The sequence below is a fragment of the Eschrichtius robustus genome, chromosome 4, assembly GCF_028021215.1.
Source record: "Eschrichtius robustus isolate mEscRob2 chromosome 4, mEscRob2.pri, whole genome shotgun sequence".
Classification (NCBI taxonomy): Eukaryota; Metazoa; Chordata; class Mammalia; order Artiodactyla; family Eschrichtiidae; genus Eschrichtius; species Eschrichtius robustus.
In genome coordinates, this window is record NC_090827.1 from 1,257,052 (window position 1) to 1,276,458 (window position 19,407).

Here is a 19,407-nt window from a genome sequence, read left to right on the forward strand (position 1 = left end):
AACATTGCCTTTGCTTTGAAAGTGACTTTTAAAGGAGCTTATATGTCTTGCTTGCGTTTTAAAGGTATCTGTGTGGAGAAAGTACAATAACCCTCAATATTGATTACCACTATCATTTTTACAACATTGGCAAATTCTAATTTAGGTCACCAGCTTCTCAAAGTTTCTAAACAAGCCATGACATCGTAATCAGCAGGAATAAAACTTAGGTGTTTAAACAGGAAAACATTTGCTCTTCCCTCCTCAGTGATCTTCCTAATATATTTCCCAAACCAGCGCAGAAGCAGCCTGGCTTTAACTAGAGTGAGGAAAACCCTACTTAACATCCTCACTTCTCTGAGTCATAATCTGTAAAATGGTGGTAATACCACAGTATGGGGATTCAATGACATAAAAGCGCCAGCCGTCAACATGTGTTCATTCTCTTCTGCCTGATTCAGCTTCCTCCAAGATGACATCCTTGAGAACCTCCTTTCCAAAATATGTTTAAAATATACTTGACTTTCAAAAATTAACCTCTGCACAGGGAACTACACTTGATATTTTATAAGAATAAGGGAAAAGAATCCGAAAAAGAATACACACACACACACACACACACACACACACACACACGTATAACTGAATCACTGCGCTGTACACCTGAAACTAGGACGACATTGTAAATCAACTATACTTAAATTAAAAAAAAAAAATCGACCTCTTCAGAAGTACATAACACTAATCACACTGACCCTTTAGTTTTGTTCTAAGACTGTCAGAGGATGTAAAAATTGAAGGTTATATGATATATAAAATCAGGTTCATGTGGTTTTAAAGTAATCTTAAATAAATAACAATACAAGTATGTCATCTTAGTTAAAGGAATAGGTAAGAACTTTAAAGTTCTGGGTTTAATGTTTGAAGCATTCAAATACTTTAACAGCATAACTCAAATAAGTGAATATTTGAAGACTCTTCTTAAGGATAGCATTTCCTCAAATGTATGGGTCCTATGAGCTGTTTGGTTAAAACTGACACGTATAAAGAATGAATCACATCTTCTTTATCCATTCATCTCTCGTTGGACACTTAGGTTGCTTCCATATCCTGGCTATTGTAAATAGTGCTGCAATGAATGTGTCCTTTTGAATTACGGTTTTCTCAGGGTATATGCCCAGTAGTGGGATTGCTGGGTCGTATGGGAGTTCTATTTTTAGTTTTTTAAGGAACGTCCATACTGTTCTCCATAATGGCTGTATCAGTTTACATTCCCACCAACAGTGCAAGAGGGTTCCCTTTTCTCCACACCCTCTCCAGCATTTATTGTTTGTAGATTTTTTGATGACGGCCATTCTGACCGGTGTGAGGTGATATCTCATTGTAGATTTGATTTGCATTTCTCTAATGATTAGTGATGTGGAGTACCTTTTCATGTGCCTCTTGGCCATCTGTATGTGTTCTTTGGAGAAATGTCTATTTAGGACGAATTGGGCAATTAGGATTGACATATATACACTACCATGTGTAAAATCGACAGCTAGTGGGAACCTGCTGTATAGCACAGGGAGATTAGCTCGGTGCTCTGTGGTGAACTAGATGGGTGGGATGGTGGGGGGACGGAGGTCCAAGAGGGAGGGGATATATGTATACGTATAGCTGATTCACTTCATTGTACAGCAGAAACTAACACAACGTTGTAAAGCAACTATATTCCAATTAAAAAAAGAAAAAAGAATGAATCATGGTTGGTGTCCTAGTGGTTACTATTAGACAGGACACTAATACTGAAACACAGTTCAGGAAAAGGTAAATAGCTGAACAAGTCCTCTCTGCCTGTCCAACTTTAAAAAGGTAAACATAATATTAGCATAATCATGCAAAGCGACTTCTATGTGGGCTTATTTTATCTGGCCTGGGGGGATAACCGAGAGTCATTCTGTAAAAGGGAAGAAGATATCTGACTCCATATTGGATCTGTTTCTTTTACTTTAATCTTTGTGTTTTGTTGCTTTTGCTACAAGTTAAGAATGTTGCCTACAGCCTGAAATATACGGGACAGCCCATTCTCAAGGCCCTGACCTTCAAGGGCATAACACTTTTCATTCATCTGAGACAAAAAGTTGCAGAACAGAGAATAGCATTCATCTTGTTGGAGGTTTATAGAAACACCATGACCTGACCTACCTGCACAGCTGCAAGGACAAAGGATGCCGCCACCAATAAGTCCCCAACAACCAACCACGCCCCTCCCTGACCTGGCCTTTAAAATGCTTTGCTGAAGCCCTTGCGGGAGTTCGGGGACTTTTGGGCACCAGCCACCCGTCTCCTCGCATGGCCCTGCGATAAACTTTTCTCTGCTCCAAACACCAATGTTTTGGTTTGTTTTGTCTCACTGTGCATTGGGCCCAAACACTTGTGTTTGGTAACAATTCCTGAAAACCAGTTACAGAGCATGGCACCTGGCACACAGTGTGTCCTCCATAGCGTGCAGAGTTTCTGAATATTTTCTTAAGCAAATAACACCTTAGTCTTTAATAAGGACATTGCTATATAAATAAAAGAAAAAAATGAAAAGATGGTGATTTTAGCTCTGTTCCAAAGGTATTTTTTAAATGCATAATGGTTAAGGCCAAAGAAAACTGGAAAGGAGCCGACTGCGGTAACATTCTGAAAGCAACACGCAGGTGGATGTGTCGTCCTTGCATCGGGGGACCTGCAGGAGACAAAGCCAAGAAGCAACCTGACACAGCAGAACCACGCAAAGGCTCTGGCATGGGGGGCGTCAGGTACCTGTGGACGTGGTCACGACGGGGAGGTGGCACATAGGGGGACGGACTGGAGATCGTAAAGCCGTCAGACACCCCAGAACCACTTCCCCGCTGGGGCAGAGAGGGACATAGTCCCTGCTCGGACTTGCACCCTGAACAGGATAAAACTGAGCATTTATGGCCTGGGGAAGCCAAGCATGGAAGGGAGCAGCGATGTTATTCTGAACGTGGGGTGAGGAGGAGGCGGAATAAAAACCTTTATACTTAACGCTGTTGACTCTCAGCTCTGAGTCCGCAGAGCTGGGAGCCAGGATCACACCCTCAGCTGAGGGGCGAGGAGAATCGGGGGCTTTTCAGGGGACTGACCCGCCTTTACTCACATGGCAGTAAACACCCTAATCAGCAAGCCCATCACATGCACAGAATGTCCAGTCAGCTTCGAAGGGGCCAACTCACATTCTAGACTGCGCTAAGAATTCAAGTTTGAGGGTTAGATCAAGGCATCTTCAGTTATGCGAGGTCACAAAATCTTTCTCTGTGACACTCCTTTTTCTCAGTAACATCATGGGGGTTTTACTGCCTTCCCAAATAAGGAAGTAAACTAAGAGAGAGGAAGACAAACGATGGTACAAACAAGGGATGTAATTCTAGACAACCGCAAAGGGGATGCTCAGGGCGGGGATGGAGGGGGACCCCAAGGATGATGGCTGTGCAGCAGGTAAAGGGCAACCAGCCCAGAGGGAAGCAGACCGACTGTGTCTGCAGGGATTTCTTCCCAAAGATGAAATGATTAGGAACCCTAATGCATCTGAGTGCACTGAGAGGAGATTCACACAATCTGAGGAATGATTGGGGGATGAATCAGTGATAAATATACAGAAAGCTCAGCACACTGCAAAATGACACAGCTCCAGGGAGAATAAAACAAAACAGAGGGCAGGAAAGGAAATGTAGTCACAGCATACTTCATGGCTCAGCTGTGAGAAATGGCTGCGTGGCCACCAGGATGCACGGGGTGCATTTGGATCTTGATATAATTAGGATCTAACGGAGGACGGGGGGATGGATGGGAAGGGGCCTGTGAAGGCAGGAGGGTGAAAAAGAGTGAAGGTCTCACCTCCCAGAGCGTGACATCAATGACGTCCACAGACGATTCTTAAAACCAAAGAAGCCAGCAGGAGCGACAAAAGCCTTTGACCTGAAGGTCTGAAGGTCAATTCTAAGAGCATCAGTTAAAAGAACCAGAAGTACCTGCCGCCAAAGGACAACAGTCGGGGCAGGGGAAGGGGGCAGCAGGGGGCAACTGCTATGTCTGTAACTAGCTTAAGAAAAAGAGTCGCCTTTCAAAGCTATGTGCAAGTGTAACTCTGACAAAAATTAAAATTACATGTTAAAAAAACAGAGTGAGGAGAATGAAAGAACACTTCTTGATGGCTGGAACTGTCTTGTTTTACTGACATTGTCTCATGACACCCATCACAACCAACAACAAAAGAATACGTTGTCCGGAATGGTGCCTCCCTGTTGGCCCTTGGCCACCCGTGAATTACCAGACAAGCTAGTGTTGACCCAGAAAAGATGGCGGGTGGTCATGTATCCTAGTTCCACGGGGAACAAACACTGACAATTGACAGAATTGATAGGCTTTGATCTACAGCTTAGAAAAGTCGGTACAATAAATGCAAGTACTACAAACTGAAATCATAAAAAAGTAAAATAAAATTCTCATTGGAATAATTTGAAAAAAAATCTGAAATCTATCCATCTAAAAGGAAGTCCCACTCTTTTCTGCAGTCCTGAAAAATAGAGAACGCATGGGCATGTTAGCTATAAAATACAAAAGCAGAGTCTCCAATCTGTTCCATAAAATATTCATGCTAGTTTGAATATAAAAAATATTTCCCCAACATCTTTAGTAAAACTCTCTGTATCCTGCTCAGTTTATAGTTTAGAGAAATTTCTTCCCCCTAATTCAATGCGAGAACGTCTTGGAGCATAATATATAAGCACATTTGATGAAAATACAGATAACTGGGAACCACTCCAGAACCAGAGAATCATAATCTCTGACATCTGAAAACATACATTTTAATAAGCTCTTGAGAGGTATTTATCATACAGTTGTTATCGAATTTATACTAGGTAACTCCCAGGGTTTTTGTTTGCTTGTTTAGTTTTTTTCTCTTTCATCTAAGAGTTACGACATCCTCTGCTCTCAACAATCGCCTCTCTGCCTTCTCAAAATCTTTCCAAACCACTGATGATAGGACATACTGACACACTGTATTTGTATAGGTATACAGTATGTATCTCTTCTCCAGAACAAGCAAGGTTCTCGGAAACACAGGGCAACGCCATATACACCTCTGAATTCTCCCATAACAAAATACCTCATCACATATTCTTCAACAAATGTTGAAAGAATTAACAGGAACATGGACGGGGATATTGAAGAAAAACTATTTCTTTTATCGTTTTAAATTGTAACAAACTTATTTGTAGAGAGCAGTTCTCTCCATTGGGTTTAGGTTGTTGTATTAACCCTAAACTTCCAAAACTTTGCGGCTTTCGATGTAAAATATGAATCAAACTTCAAACTTTTAATTCACCTAAATTCTAATTTACAGCCCACTTGCACATCAACTTAAAATGATCTGCCTGCCTTTTACCATTCCCGCAGTTGTAACAACTGCCTTTTTCTTTCCAACTACAAATCATTCTATCTGTGAAATTCCTTCTTAGATAGCTAGGAATTAACTGGAACCAAAAGAATCAGCAGAAATGGAAGACAGCCCATGCCCTTCACGTGAAAGGGAGCTCTGTGTCCATGGAGTAGAGGGTGGGTAGAAAAATATATTTAACAGCTCTTAGGCAAGTAAGAGTTTAGTCTCTGCAGCAATTGTATAATTTCTTTGATGCAAGAAAGTACTGTCACCTCAAGACTCCCTGCATAAATATACAAGTACATTGTATATTTTAATAAAAATCAAATCATTCCAACGTGTTTCAGACTCCAGTATAGACATACAATACTTGAAATACTTCTATTCTCTGCTACAGAAACGATTCTAAGAACACATTTTTCTCTTAATTCTCTCTTAAGGTAAATAGAATTTTATTCTGAAAGGTTTAAACCTAATTTTTTCCCTGTTCAAATCGGTTTAATACAATAACATAGGAATGCAATGCAGTTTGTTACGAAGATTTGCGATTTTTAAAAATCCTGAATACATTCTGACACTTTCTTTCCTAAGGCATCTGTGTTAGGATATTGTTCTGGGTATTTTTATTCCAGCCCCGCTGCTCTTTTCCCAAAGAAAGGGAACCAATGAATTTGATGCCTTGTTTGAGAGTTAGCTGGAATTTTTCCTAACCTGAACATAAAAGCAAATCTGGCCTTCTGGTAAGACATTCCTTGACAAGATAGTAACAGTGATAAACCTACTGGCACATCCAGAAGGGAAGGAAACCCCCCCCCCCCACCCCGTTCCTTTCTGCCCCGGAGCCAATGTTCACTGAGTTGCTTTGTTCTCTGCATCCTGCATAATTAATAACTCTTTGGCGATCAGTCATGCATTCCTCAGTGGCACCTCGGGCTTCCAGTGTCCTCTGAGCCTGCCCCATGGAAGCCCCGGCTCCTGCACGGCCGCCCCTTCACTCCCCACGCGTCCTTCACCAGAAGGCCGCTCAGGAGAACACACGGTGGGGTCACAAAGTGGCCGCCATACTTACCCTCTCTCTCATTCTTTCCTCTCCGGGGATGATTTTACTAATAAGAATAAAAAAAAATATGTGCTATCCAACAGGTGCCAGCGATTATACATATTGAAAAAGCAACACAGGGAACTAGATTCAATATCCCGTGATAAACCATAATGGAAAAGAGTATATTAAAAATATATGTATGTGTGTGTGTGTGTGTGTGTGTGTGTGTGTGTAACTGAATCACTTTGCTGTAGAGCAGTAATTAACACAACATTGTAAATCAACTGTATGTCAATCAAAAATGTAAAAAGATTAAAAAAATAATTTTGGATTTTTAAAAAAAGAAAGATTAAGATCATACAAATAATAGAACAAATGTGGAGGTAACTTAAGATGAGCTGCATGGGATTGTTGGGTATTAAGGGAGCCTTCAGTTCGTTCAACCCCGCACTCTCCCCTTTTCAGGCAATAAAGTAAAGAAGATCGAAATACACTGAGTCAAGTGGTACGGTAGCGCTAACATCTATTTCTTTTCATCTAAACTGATCCAGTCGTTAAACTGAAAATGAGAGCAAATAAATTGTTGAAAATATTATTACTACTTCTGATCAGAAAGCTTAGATTAAAGCTCTTTAAAAATATAATATTCAATAAAACCATCCTGAAAGAAAGCGGCAGTAGTTTAATCACCCTTCAAAATGTTAACCAGTTTGGAGAAAAAGAAAATCCTCAAATCTTATAACCATTTAAAAAAGTACGGATTACAAGTAATATTATACTCAAGAAGGAGAGTTCTCTATATAAAGAATAAAACCACTAAAAATATCAGATCTGGATTTGTGCAGTTTATTTCAAAAATAGGTATGGTTTTGTGAACTAACTGCCTGACAAAAATACGCAGTATATTTTACATTAAGGCTGAGATTTTTTAAAAAATAAAACACTTTTAACAACGTTTTTTGATATGAGAAAAGATGTTATTTTTCAGCCTTTGTAGGTTTCTTAACGTTTTAAAATGATGGTGCTTATGCTACGGTACCCAGAGTGAAACACACATACTCTATTATAAATGACTCCAAAATTAAACAAGAAATTTTCTTTTCTTTCTAAGAGATCTGAAATGTGCGCTGGCGCTCACTGTGTGTGGTCGCCAAACAGAAACAGGCTTGCACTGTTTTATTTCAGTTTTGCTTCATTTCTTCCCAAACAATCTCTCACTGCTAATCTACCAGGCCTTTTTTTCCTCTTCTAGCATAAAGGAAACAAAAATCAAAGACATTATTAACTCCTTATGCCCCATCAGAAAGCTGGATATATATCGTTTGGCATCCATTTGCCTGGATTTCTTTTCCATTATGTATTAATGGAGCATGATTGGGGAATATACATTTCCATAAATAATTCTTGAAAACAGCATGAAAATTCTTTAAGTTTTAATTAATGTAGTCAATCTGGTACTATTTTTTTAAAAGCTATGAAGAACTAGCTCTAATTTCAGGTAAACATCCTATGCTACGTTTTTTTTCTAAACTAACAGTCTAAAATATCAACTTAAAAGAGCAAAATGGAAAGATAAATGTTATTCATGTCTTAGTCTAAGGTACCTGGGAATCAAGAAAATGGTACTGAAAACATAATATTACAAAGGAAAGCATATCTCTATATAAAACACATATGAACTATATTAGATCAGCATCACTTTGTTCGAAATAGTAAGGGATCCCTTGTTTAACTATACGCTCTCTCATTCACTGGTAGAGGGAAAAAGAGTGGGTAAATCATCTTTCAAAGGCGAACCCAATTTTTAATGGCAACACGTGTAACAAAAACTATTTCTGAGAATTTTAACTAATGCATTAAAACTCTCCTGCTAAGATGTATGGTAATCAGAACCACAGAGTCTTAAAGGTTGACTGGAATCAAATATTCATTCAAGCTCCCAAAGAGGGCTGCGGAGTTCACTCTCTTATTTGTTAAATATAAAGGATATTAAAATAAACTTTCTCTATAATTGTCCCAGAAAAAAATGTGATTAAACTCAACATTTTTTTTCTATGTATCGATAGATGCAAAATATTCATTCCGATCATTATAAAAAAGCAGGTAAGGATGATTAGACCCATCAATGCGTATGACGCCATAAGTAGGGACTAATTTCTTTACCCTGCGGGGGGGGGGGGGCTGTTCCAGTCCCCAACAACAACAACAAAAAGAAAAAAAAAAGAAAGAAAAGAAAGGATTCCAGCTCCATTCTTTCTTTAAGGAGGACAAGAATGTATCCTTGGCAATACAGCCTAATACACCAGGACCAGGAGGGTATGTCGGGTCATTACTGCGATTCTTCAGTTTTCTGGTTTGTGAATCATCACTACTCTGTCACATACAGTAAGTGAGATAGCTCCATGGGGGGCTCACACACACACACACACACCCCCCCCCGCCAGGGGCGATGGCAGGTGAGGAAACACTGAACAGCTGCACAGCGACAGACCTCAAGGCAGGAAGTTCATAGCCTACTCAGGGCCTGGACTGAGTAGAATCTTATCATTACAAAATTAAGAAGCCATCGGGCCAGTGGCCCCTCAGTCCTACTGTGCAGCAGGGGGTTTGCAGTCAGGGAGACCATGGCCTCTGGGGAGCTGGGTGTGTTAATTATGAAGTTCATCTCTGGGAAAAAAGAAAAAAAAAAAAAGTGTGAGCGAGGATCCAGGGGCTTGGAGGGGCACTTGCTCCCGAGCAAGTGTCGCAGAACTTTAAAGCCTCCTCTCCAAAAGGCAAAAACTTTCTTCCCTTAGGCTTTCCTTCGCTGGTGCACAGATAAGACTGACGGATGACGCCCTGCTGGCAGGGATGCTGGGGGAGAGGGTCAGGCAGGGGGGGTGCCCTTGAGCAAGGTACACTGATAACTCAGAACACTCCAGGAGGCTAGAGAGCAAAATCTCTCACTGATTTTCACTCACCGACTCGGGGCAGTTGTTGAGAGCGGAATGAGTGTGGGCTGCATGGAGGGAGCCACGGCTACATGGGATCAGGGCAAAGGGTAAGTGAGGAAATGGCAGGTAAGCTGTCAAAGTAAACTCACACCCTGAAGAGTCAAAGCTCGTGAGACAGTACAATTCATGTATCAATGATCACTCCAGAAAGCCATCTGGCAAGATTAACATCACCAGGTCACACGTGTTAAGCAAGGCAGGAACCTACTGTCCTCTTCTCTTGCTTCTTCTGGCCCCAGCCTGATGGTTTCCTAAGCATAATGCAAACTGTTTCCCCAGGCAGCCATCACAGGGCAACTAGTTACCAAGAAGTTAGTTACCAAGAAAGACACGTTCAACAGAGCCCAGGAGAGTGTCAATCCAAAGTCCATATTGACAATTTATCCAACTATTTCAGTAACGATCTAAAAATGTACTGAACTTAATTTTGATGACGCAAACAGAAATACCCTCTTCACCCAAAGTCTCCCAGATACAGTTTCTGGTCTTGGTCACAGTGAATCCCTGGTAACAGGTCAAACCCAGGGGGCAGGGTCTTTCCCAGTCCAGAGGATGGGTGGTACTTACAGCAGATCCTTATGGGTCTTTATCTCATCTCCAGGCTCAGGAATCTGACACACACATACATATGGAAACACAAGTGTCAGTGAATCCGCTGTTAGTTAAGCTGGGGTGACTGAGTTGTATGGTCAACTCAGTATTCAACTACTTATTGAAAAACTATAATGGGGTCAGAACTAGAGGCACTGTACATGTCCTGTGTTTTTGTCTTTACATATTTTATTTCTTCCACACCACTCTGTGGGTTACACAACCAGACAACCTATGAGATCATAAAATCAGAGGAAGGCAACACTTGGTGTCAGCATATATATGTTTTTGCTTTCATGTCTTATTCTGTGGGATGATAATAGATTGCTATTAATATAATGTGAAGACACTAGTTCATTTAAAATACTGTACAAATAGCTTCTCAGTGTCAAGTTTATTTTTGTCACAGGTTTGGGGTAAATCAAACCTTCGCTATGATACAAGACCTACCATTATGTTTTTCAGTAAAATTTGATTGTTTCATATTTAAATATTTATGAACATTAGATGTGCTAAATCCAAACTGGAAAATATGGACTGTATAACTTTGTGAAAGTGTAGCCATAGCTCACTAGGGCATTTTACACTTAAATATTAAACTCGTAAATTCTGTGAAGCAGGGTACTGTGAAAGGGCGATAAACAGATTCTTAGTGGCTTCATTCAAACAAATAGTCACAGTATCAAAAGGTTTTTAAATAAGTTCATCCTTGTCTAATATTAACACTTTTCTAGGTGAAATTATTAAAATTGATTAAATTTAAATAAAAAATGTTAAACAGTTAAATTAAGACAAATTTTGGAAATTAACAAAGGACATGGTAGAGAATCTATACTGGGCAAAGTATTTCATAATGGAATAGAGATACAGATATCTCAAATAATCTATAACAGGAAATTGATCAAGACTCACAATGTAAATTCACAGCATATTTTAGAGATACCTCCCTTAACTTCAATTGTACACAGTAAATGATTCTGTTAATAAATAAATAAATTATCATTTTTCCAACTTCAGTTTACATTCTGTTGTTTCTTTTCAGCTGTATCTCAAACAATACTTAAATTTCATAATTTAGTCAGTTGCTTAAATACTATTCCACGGAATTGAGTTTGGGCAATCAAAAAAGGGAAATTCCTGCTTAACGTTACAATATGAATAATATATAATTATTCACAATATTTTAAAAGTATTATATAATAAAATATAATATTATAATAATATATAATATATGAATAATGTATAATTATTCATGATATTTATATGTTAATATATAATTATTTATAATATTTATATATGCAATTATTATAATTATATATATTCTAATTGTAATTATAATTATAATAATATATAAAGTCAAATATTGATCCCATATTTTCTAATTGGCCTCATGAATTGTTAGTGTGCTGGATGCATTATTTTTATACCTGGTTAGAATATACATGTTAATTAATGCATGTAGCCCACACCATTTCATGTTCCCAGTGTGCATACTGGTTTGCTAAATCTGTCAAAATCATTAATGATATCAGTTTTATATTCTTTTAAATGGTGATACTGATCATATTTAAAAAGTATACTAGGTGACACCATATTTGTATAAATAGTTCTGAATTACCATTATAAGCAGAATGTGATAAACAGCCAGAAGGTTTTCAATATTTTCGTTGCAGCGCAACAAATAGATACAAATGTTTGAAATAATACATAAAATAAAGGGAATAAACAATTGCAATACAAATAAAAATGGATTTCCTAAATCCCTGTGAGAATTTCGAAACTTCCTCTTTGGGGTACAAAGGCCATAACATTATTTAATCAGGACAAATATTAAGATAAGTAGGAAAACTGAGATAACTACTTTTTAAAATATATTTTACTTAAACACTGATTTGAAAAGAATAGTTAATAAGTTTACCTTTCCCCCCAAAAAACATAAAATGACACATCTAAAAAATCAACTTTTGGTGGGTACAGAAAGGAAAGATGACACCTTAATGGGGGAAAAATTAAAACATCACATAAAAGCGTGGACTTTTAAGGCGATAGAGACACTAATAATCTACAGTGAATAAATTATAGTTATAGTAATAACCATAGTGACATTTACGAAAAAAAAAGAATCAAGCTAAGGAAAGGTTTTTGGTTCTTGGTTTTCCTAAGTCTCTTGTTTAAAAGGAGAAAAACAAGTGACCAAACAACTGATCCAGATAAATAAGGGCATCTCTAAGTGGTACTTACTGGCATGACAATGTTATAGTGGATGCAGAACCCGGGTTCCGAAGGAAAATATTCATCAGACACAAACCGTATCCTGATCTGATTGCCTTTAGAAATCTGCTTTCCCGGCACAGTGCCAGACCCACACCAGCGCCCTAATACGGCTCCATCGCTGGGTTCCTCAACCTCTACAAAATCATACCTGCAAGAGACCAACACAAAAGAGACATCAAAGCATGGTCTGTTATTTTAGGAATTCAAAGTCCATGTGCATGGAGACAATGAGTCCCTGCGGACCACAGCTGTGAGTTCATCCCAAATTTAACTGCATGAATAGAATAAAGTCTTCCAAAGAAGAGACACAACTGAAAATGCATTCCCAATTAAAGAAATACAAGTCTTCTATTCTAAGCCGTCCAGTTTTACTGGTAACGAACTCCAAATTCATTTAAAGAGCCATGTCAAAACTTCACTATTTTGTACACAGCGACCATATCTGACATTCATGAATTATTCAATTTAATCTCCATTTGGATATGACAGTTTTGCTCCAATCTTAATTTCCATGATCACTGCCCATCACTTTCCGGCGGTCACTCCTTCACCCCCGCCAGGCTCCTTGGCTCCCTTTCCTCATCTGTGTTCCAAGCTTTTCTAGAGCCACTTTTTCTATAGACACGTCCTCCAAATCCCACTCTGTACTGCGCTGCCTCTGTGAGACCTTTCTGGCTGTTCTCAGCTCACCGCCATCTTTCTCTTCCTGATAAACACATACTTTTAACTACGTCTACGCAAGTGATCCATCGTGTTAGCTAGGCTGTTAAACCCTTGAAGAAAGGAATCAATTCTTACATACTTCTGGTTTACACTGTGCTACACACAGTATCTTAAACCCATGGAATGAGTGATTAATACTTTTCTAACCAATGTTGACTTGGGTTTGAAAGTTTCAATCAGTGGCACTCATGGAGAGTAGGGCTGCCCCTCAAGAGAACTGTGAGAAACGTGTAGAGGCATTTTACACCGTCTCAGTGAGGGGGGTGGTGAGGAGGGCAAGGGCCGTGGACACCCAACAAGGGACAGTCCCAAAAATGGGTGTTTGCTCCACGCCCTCCAGGCCTTTCAAACAGTTCGCTGGACACTCACGTAGGCAACATTTCTGCTATCGTCCATCTGAGTCTAGAACATAATACTGTCACACAGAAACACAAACATGTTTTGCAGATTTAGTTTAAGCCAAATTTTCTAGAAATAGAACTATCACGTTAAGTCGAAGGAAGTTTCTATACTTTGGAACAACAGCTACTACTTTGGAAAATCAAATCACTAATAGGAACATTGCTTACACTCTTTGCATCACAGTGAAAACCAGAAAACATACCCATTTAGTCTGAGTCTGCTGCTTAAAAGATACAAACATCTGACTACTTCATTTTCCATTTCTTGTAATGGTGCATGTGTATTTTAATATAAATTACTGTTAGTATTTCGGCTTTACAGAGCATGTAGGTCATTATATTTATTTTTTAGACAACTGCACATATAAATAGATGATCGCTGTTATGAATTGTGTTTCACAGTAGTAAAGAGGACATTGCCAAACTTTTCTTAAGGGAGGTCTGACATGGATGAAAATAACCGGTTGATTTTTTAAAAAGTCTAAATTCAGTAGATACCAGACAACTAAAATTAATATACTTTGTACAGTATACAACTTACAGAAGAAAAAAACTGATGAAAAAGGACAAAGTGCATAAGGAACCAATTGTACTTATGCATCTTTGTCCTCAAGCTGTAGCCAGAACTCTCCTACGGTGTGTAACTTAATCTGTTCCAGCCTCCTTTTTCTTGTCCTTAAAATGAGAATGCTACCTGACTCACCGGGATGTTTTAAGAGAGGGAAGGCGGGCAGCACACGCGCGGCGCCTAGACGTCCTGGCACAGAGCTCCCACTCAACAGTTTGCCCTTCCTCTCTACCCAGCACCCCTTCGCTCCCACCCGGCACCTACTTTAATGTGACCCTGCGCGTGTGAAAGCAACAAATAAGAAAACTCAGATACCAGAGGAGAGCATATTTCTGCTCGATCACGCGACTAGCCTGGGTGATAAGTTATAAATGCACAAGGCAGCCGGTGCAACCTTCCCAGGAGTCTTGCTGTGAAGGGGGACCAGGAAGGGGGCCGGGGGGAGGAGGATTTGGGTAAAACAGACTGAGTGGGTATTTCAGACATTACGCGGTATAAAAGTTGACAACTAGCATTTTATTTATTTATTTATGGCTGTGTTGGGTCTTCGTTTCTGTGCGAGGGCTTTCTCTAGTTGCGGCAAGCGGGGGCCACTCTTCATCGCGGTGCGCGGGCCTCTCACTATCGCGGCCTCTCTTGTTGCAGAGCACAGGCTCCAGACGCCCAGGCTCAGTAATTGTGGCTCACGGGCCCAGTTGCTCTGCGGCATGTGGGATCTTCCCAGACCAGGGCTCGAACCCGTGTCCCCTGCATTGGCAGGCAGATTCTCAACCACTGCGCCACCAGGGAAGCCCACAACTAGCATTTTAAATCAAAGAGAAATTTTTATATCGAGATTGTTCACAGGTGGAACGAAGTTGCTTTTCGCAGAGTATGCTTGTTCTGTGTTTGGGAGGTGAAGCTATCTGATACGGGTTACCATCAGGACCAGTTTGCAGACAGCTGATTTCAGGCCTGGTCAGTCATTCCACGAGCATCTGTGAAGCACTGTCTTGGCACAAAGTGCTGGGCTAGATTCTCAGGATACAGAGATGAAACCATAGCTTCTATGGGCTCAGGGTTCATTAAACACTGCTGAGTGCTCTAATGCGAGTGCTTAGGAAAAAGGGGCAGTGCGGAACACTGGCAAGGTGAGGGAAACCCGACACAGAGAGATGAGGGTCCGCTTACAAAGGAGCATGTGGGCTGCCAGTGAGTCCTGACTGACCAGGGGGGACGGGGAGAGTGGAAATGCATTCTAGCGAGAAGCAGAATCCCGAGGATGTAACAGAGGAAACCAGGGGCCTGGGGTGGTCCCTTGTGAACAGAGGATGGAGCTCAAGCTGGAAGAACAGGTGTAGGTACGAAGGCCTTGAAATTTCAGAGTCGGATGTTAGAAAAGTAGTTTGGAGACCAACGTTCCAAATAGGTAAGCCCAGTTTGAAGAGGTTCTACCCTTCTTTAAAATATTTGTCGAGGGCTTCCCTGGTGGCACAGTGGTTGAGAATCTGCCTGCCAATGCAGGGGACACGGGTTCGAGCCCTGGTCTGGGAAGATCCCACATGCCGCGGAGCAACTGGGCCCGTGAGCCACAACTACTGAGCCTGCGCGTCTGGAGCCTGTGCTCCGCAACAACAGAGGCCGCGATAGTGAGAGGCCCGCGCACCGCGATGAAGAGTGGCCCCGCTCGCCGCAACTAGAGAAAGCCCTCGCACAGAAACGAAGACCCAACACAGCAAAAATAAATAAATTAATTAATTAAAAAAAAATTTGTCGGCATTTAATTAATCAATTAAGTTTTTAGGTGCTACCTGTATTTTATTATTTTTTATTGAACTATAGTTAATTTATAATGTTGTATTAGTTTCAAGTGTATAGCAAAGTGATTCAGTTATACATATACACATATATATATTTTTTCAGATTCTTTTCCGTTATAGGTCATTACAAGATACTGAATAGAGTTCCCTGTGCTGTACAGTAGGTCCTTACTGTCTATGTATTTTTTATGTAGTACCGTGTATCTGTTAATTCCAAACTCTTCATTTACCTCCCACCATCCCCCCTCCCCCCCCTTTCCCCTTTGGTAACCGTAAGTTTGTTATGTCTGTGAGTCTATTTCTGTTTTGTAAATATGTTCATTTATATTATTTTTTTCAGATTCCACATATAAGTGATATCATATGATATTTGTCTTTCCCTGTCTGTAAATCAACATTTTAAAAAGTCAAATTGCACCGAAAAATCTGGATTTCAGGCCCTTTTAAGACACATGTGAACATCTGGTCGTACTGAATGTTATTAGCCCTGGTGTTACTCCCTGCGTTACTCAGACCTGCAGACTGGCGTCAGCCGCGGGAGAGGAGGGGTCTTCGTCCTCCTCATGGCCTCACCCGAGCAGCTGGGTGCCAGGCACAGAGAGTGTTTACTGCACGAGGTCAGTACGGCCTTCACTCCTTCACGGAAACTGAGGCTGGGCCAGGTGGAAAGGGCTTTAGATGAGACATCCTCCTTCTAGTTTTTAAAAATCCTTGTCTGTTTCCTATGCTGCTTTATTTTTTTTCCTTAATAACCAGATCTTCATTTATTTCCATCACTTGCCCACGTGGGCATCTGGGTTTGCTTCCTTCGCAGACCGTGGGGCTCCGACAGGAGGCTTCAGTGAGGCAGCAGCCTAGACCCAGCATCACAACACATGTGAGGATGCCAGGAAAAAATAGCATCTCAAGTGCGGGCAGAAAGAAAGCCCTTTTAACAAAAACATCCTGAAGAGGAGCCCTCAGGGAAGCAGGATGGCGCAGAACGAAGGAAAGAGGGAGGGACAGTGTCCACCCAAGCAGAAGTGGGCCGCCGTCACTGCCAGAGAAAGACCAAAGAAGATGAAAGCCAAGAAGCATCCCGTGGGCCTGGCAGTTATGAAGTCATTTTCAATCAACTGGTTGGGTGAACACAGAGTGTCAAAAACTTTCTTCAGATCATTTAAAAAAAATTTTATTTTCTAATTTTTAAAAATTGAAGTCAATTTGATTTACAATGTTGCGTTAGTTTCAGGTATACAGCAAAGTGACCCAGTTAAACATATATATGTTCTTTTTCAGATTCTTTTCCCTTATAGGTTATTACAAGATATTGAGTAGAGTTCCCTGTGCTGTACAGCAGGCCCTTGTTGGTTATCTCTTTTATATACAGTAGTGTGCATATGTTAATCCCAAACTCCTAACTTATTCCCTCCTCCAGACCATTTTCAAAATAACTATTATAATCTTTCTAATAGAAACGTCTCAAGAGAAAAGAACACCATTTGCAAGGAACCTAAAACTAACAACTCACATAACTATTTTATTATACATAATTTCCTTTTGATTTCTGTTAAAAAAAGAAACACCAGGGACTTCCCTGGCTGTCCAGTGGTTAAGACTCCACGCTTCCACTACAGGGGGGCACAGGTTCAATCCCTGGTCTGGGAACTAAGATCCCGCATGCCGCCGGCGTGGCCGAAAAAAAAAAAAAAAAGAAACACCGTATGTGTTAAACCGATGTGTAAGCTCTTTATAAGTATTTAAAAGGTGTTCTTAGGGGCTTCCCTGGTGGCGCAGTGGTGAGGAATCTGCCTGCCAATGCAGGGGACATGGGTTTGAGCCCTGGTCCGGGAAGATCCCACATGCCACGGAGCAACTAAGCCCGTGCGCCACAACTACTGAGCCTGTGCTCTAGAGCCCGCGAGCCACAACTACTGAAGCCCGTGCGCTTAGAGCCTGTGCTCCGCAACAAGAAAAGCCACCACAATGAGAAGCCCGTGCACTGCAATGAAGACCCAACGCAGCCAAAAATATTTTTAAAAAATTAAAATATAAAAATAAAAAGAAAGATCTTACTGGCCTTAATTCAGCAACTCACGACAGCACACAATTTAGAAAAAAAAAATTAATAAAAACAAAAGGAGTTTTAAATCACACTCAGAAATATCTAGATTATCAGTGTTAATGTATTAAGGAATAAATAAGTCTTATACTTTGCCATATCTAACTTGTATCCTGAGACAAAAATCACTGTCCGGCAGATAAGAGAAGAGTGGCAAGTACATTATTACTTGTTTCATGAAGATTTGCTACTGAATTTGACGCCAAAAAAAAATAAACAAACCGCATAACCCTAATCTTTATAACAATTTTTGGATTTGCAGTTAGATAGCTGGTAATTAATTCTCACAAGCTCATACAAGTCTGCTGCATACACAAATTTATCATCGTGTTTTAAAGACCTACATAGTTTTTCATTCCATGAAGTTAAATGAAATGAACATCTAAAAAGTGCTCTGTTCTTTGCCTTTCAGAAGTAGAACTTAAGTTATACTACTAATTGTTTCATAGTAAATTTGGCATTTTAGGATTTTTTTTCAAAAGCAGTGTCATTATGATAATATAATGCTAAGTTTCATCCAATTATTCCACATTAATTTTGTGAACCCAAACAGTAAATCCTCTTGCTAAAAATAGCATTCTTATATTTAAATCATATTCAAGTCGTCTAAAACAGACCCAGTGACAATCTACCTGGGACATACTACCATGCCTCATGGCTGCTTCCTAACCTTCAAAATAGAAACAAAACAAAACAAAAACCACTGCCACTTGATTCCATATTTTCCTCCAACTTGTTTATAGAGTGTGGTTGGAAAAAGACTAAAGCATTCAATCCAATTATTTTCCCCAATACTTTGAAATTTTTCTTTTCTCTCATAGAATGCCATGTAGAGAATATGGGACTCATTGCGTAAGTTGGTTGGCTGACACACTACAACACAGCTCAAAACATCAAGAAGAAAAGGAAGAGAGAAAACAATGATAAAAGATTATCTGCGGGCCTCAGCCAAATGAACGGGAGAAAATAAAACCAAGCAACGTTTGACCCATAAAAGTGAAATTACAAAACAGAATCATCCTCAGATTCAGAAACCTACACATGCCCAGGTGACTTTTCTGGAGACACGGTAATCCTATGTAACACACTCTCAGGTATTAATTTCCCACGTGCACAATTGCTCACATCAGTATTTAAGGGATTTACTAAACCTATTTTAGGGGCCAATCAAACATCACTTTCTCACGGAAACATGATACAGTACACACGGCCCTAAGTGGTTTATAATGAGCACTCCCTTTCTCTGTCATACCCCTGGGGACCCACGGAGGATTTATGTTCTTTTATGTTTAACAAACAGGTCTGGTACTGTAGACAAAATTTTCGTTCTCACATGGGAATTTAAAAACTGAAGATAGGAGAGCTGCTGAGGACTAAACCAAAGAAATAAATTCACTTGTAAACACAACTGTCCGACACCCAGCTTCCTTCCACGAAAATAAACCAACCCTGCAAAACAGGCTGTTTCTTGTTCACACTAACTAAAACCCTGTCAATCAAAT

General features: G+C 40.1%; 1 protein-coding gene across 2 annotated transcripts in view; it reads right to left on the reverse strand.

The window, feature by feature from the left end:
* The window catches only part of PDGFC (platelet derived growth factor C), a 219,625-nt gene that overhangs the window by 41,521 nt on the left and 158,697 nt on the right, over nucleotides 1-19,407 (reverse strand). For both annotated transcript variants that reach the window (XM_068542379.1, XM_068542378.1), the window contains exon 3: nucleotides 12,281-12,461. In XM_068542379.1, the coding sequence (XP_068398480.1) occupies nucleotides 12,281-12,461 (181 nt within the window). The remainder of the gene's footprint in view (nucleotides 1-12,280; nucleotides 12,462-19,407) is intronic.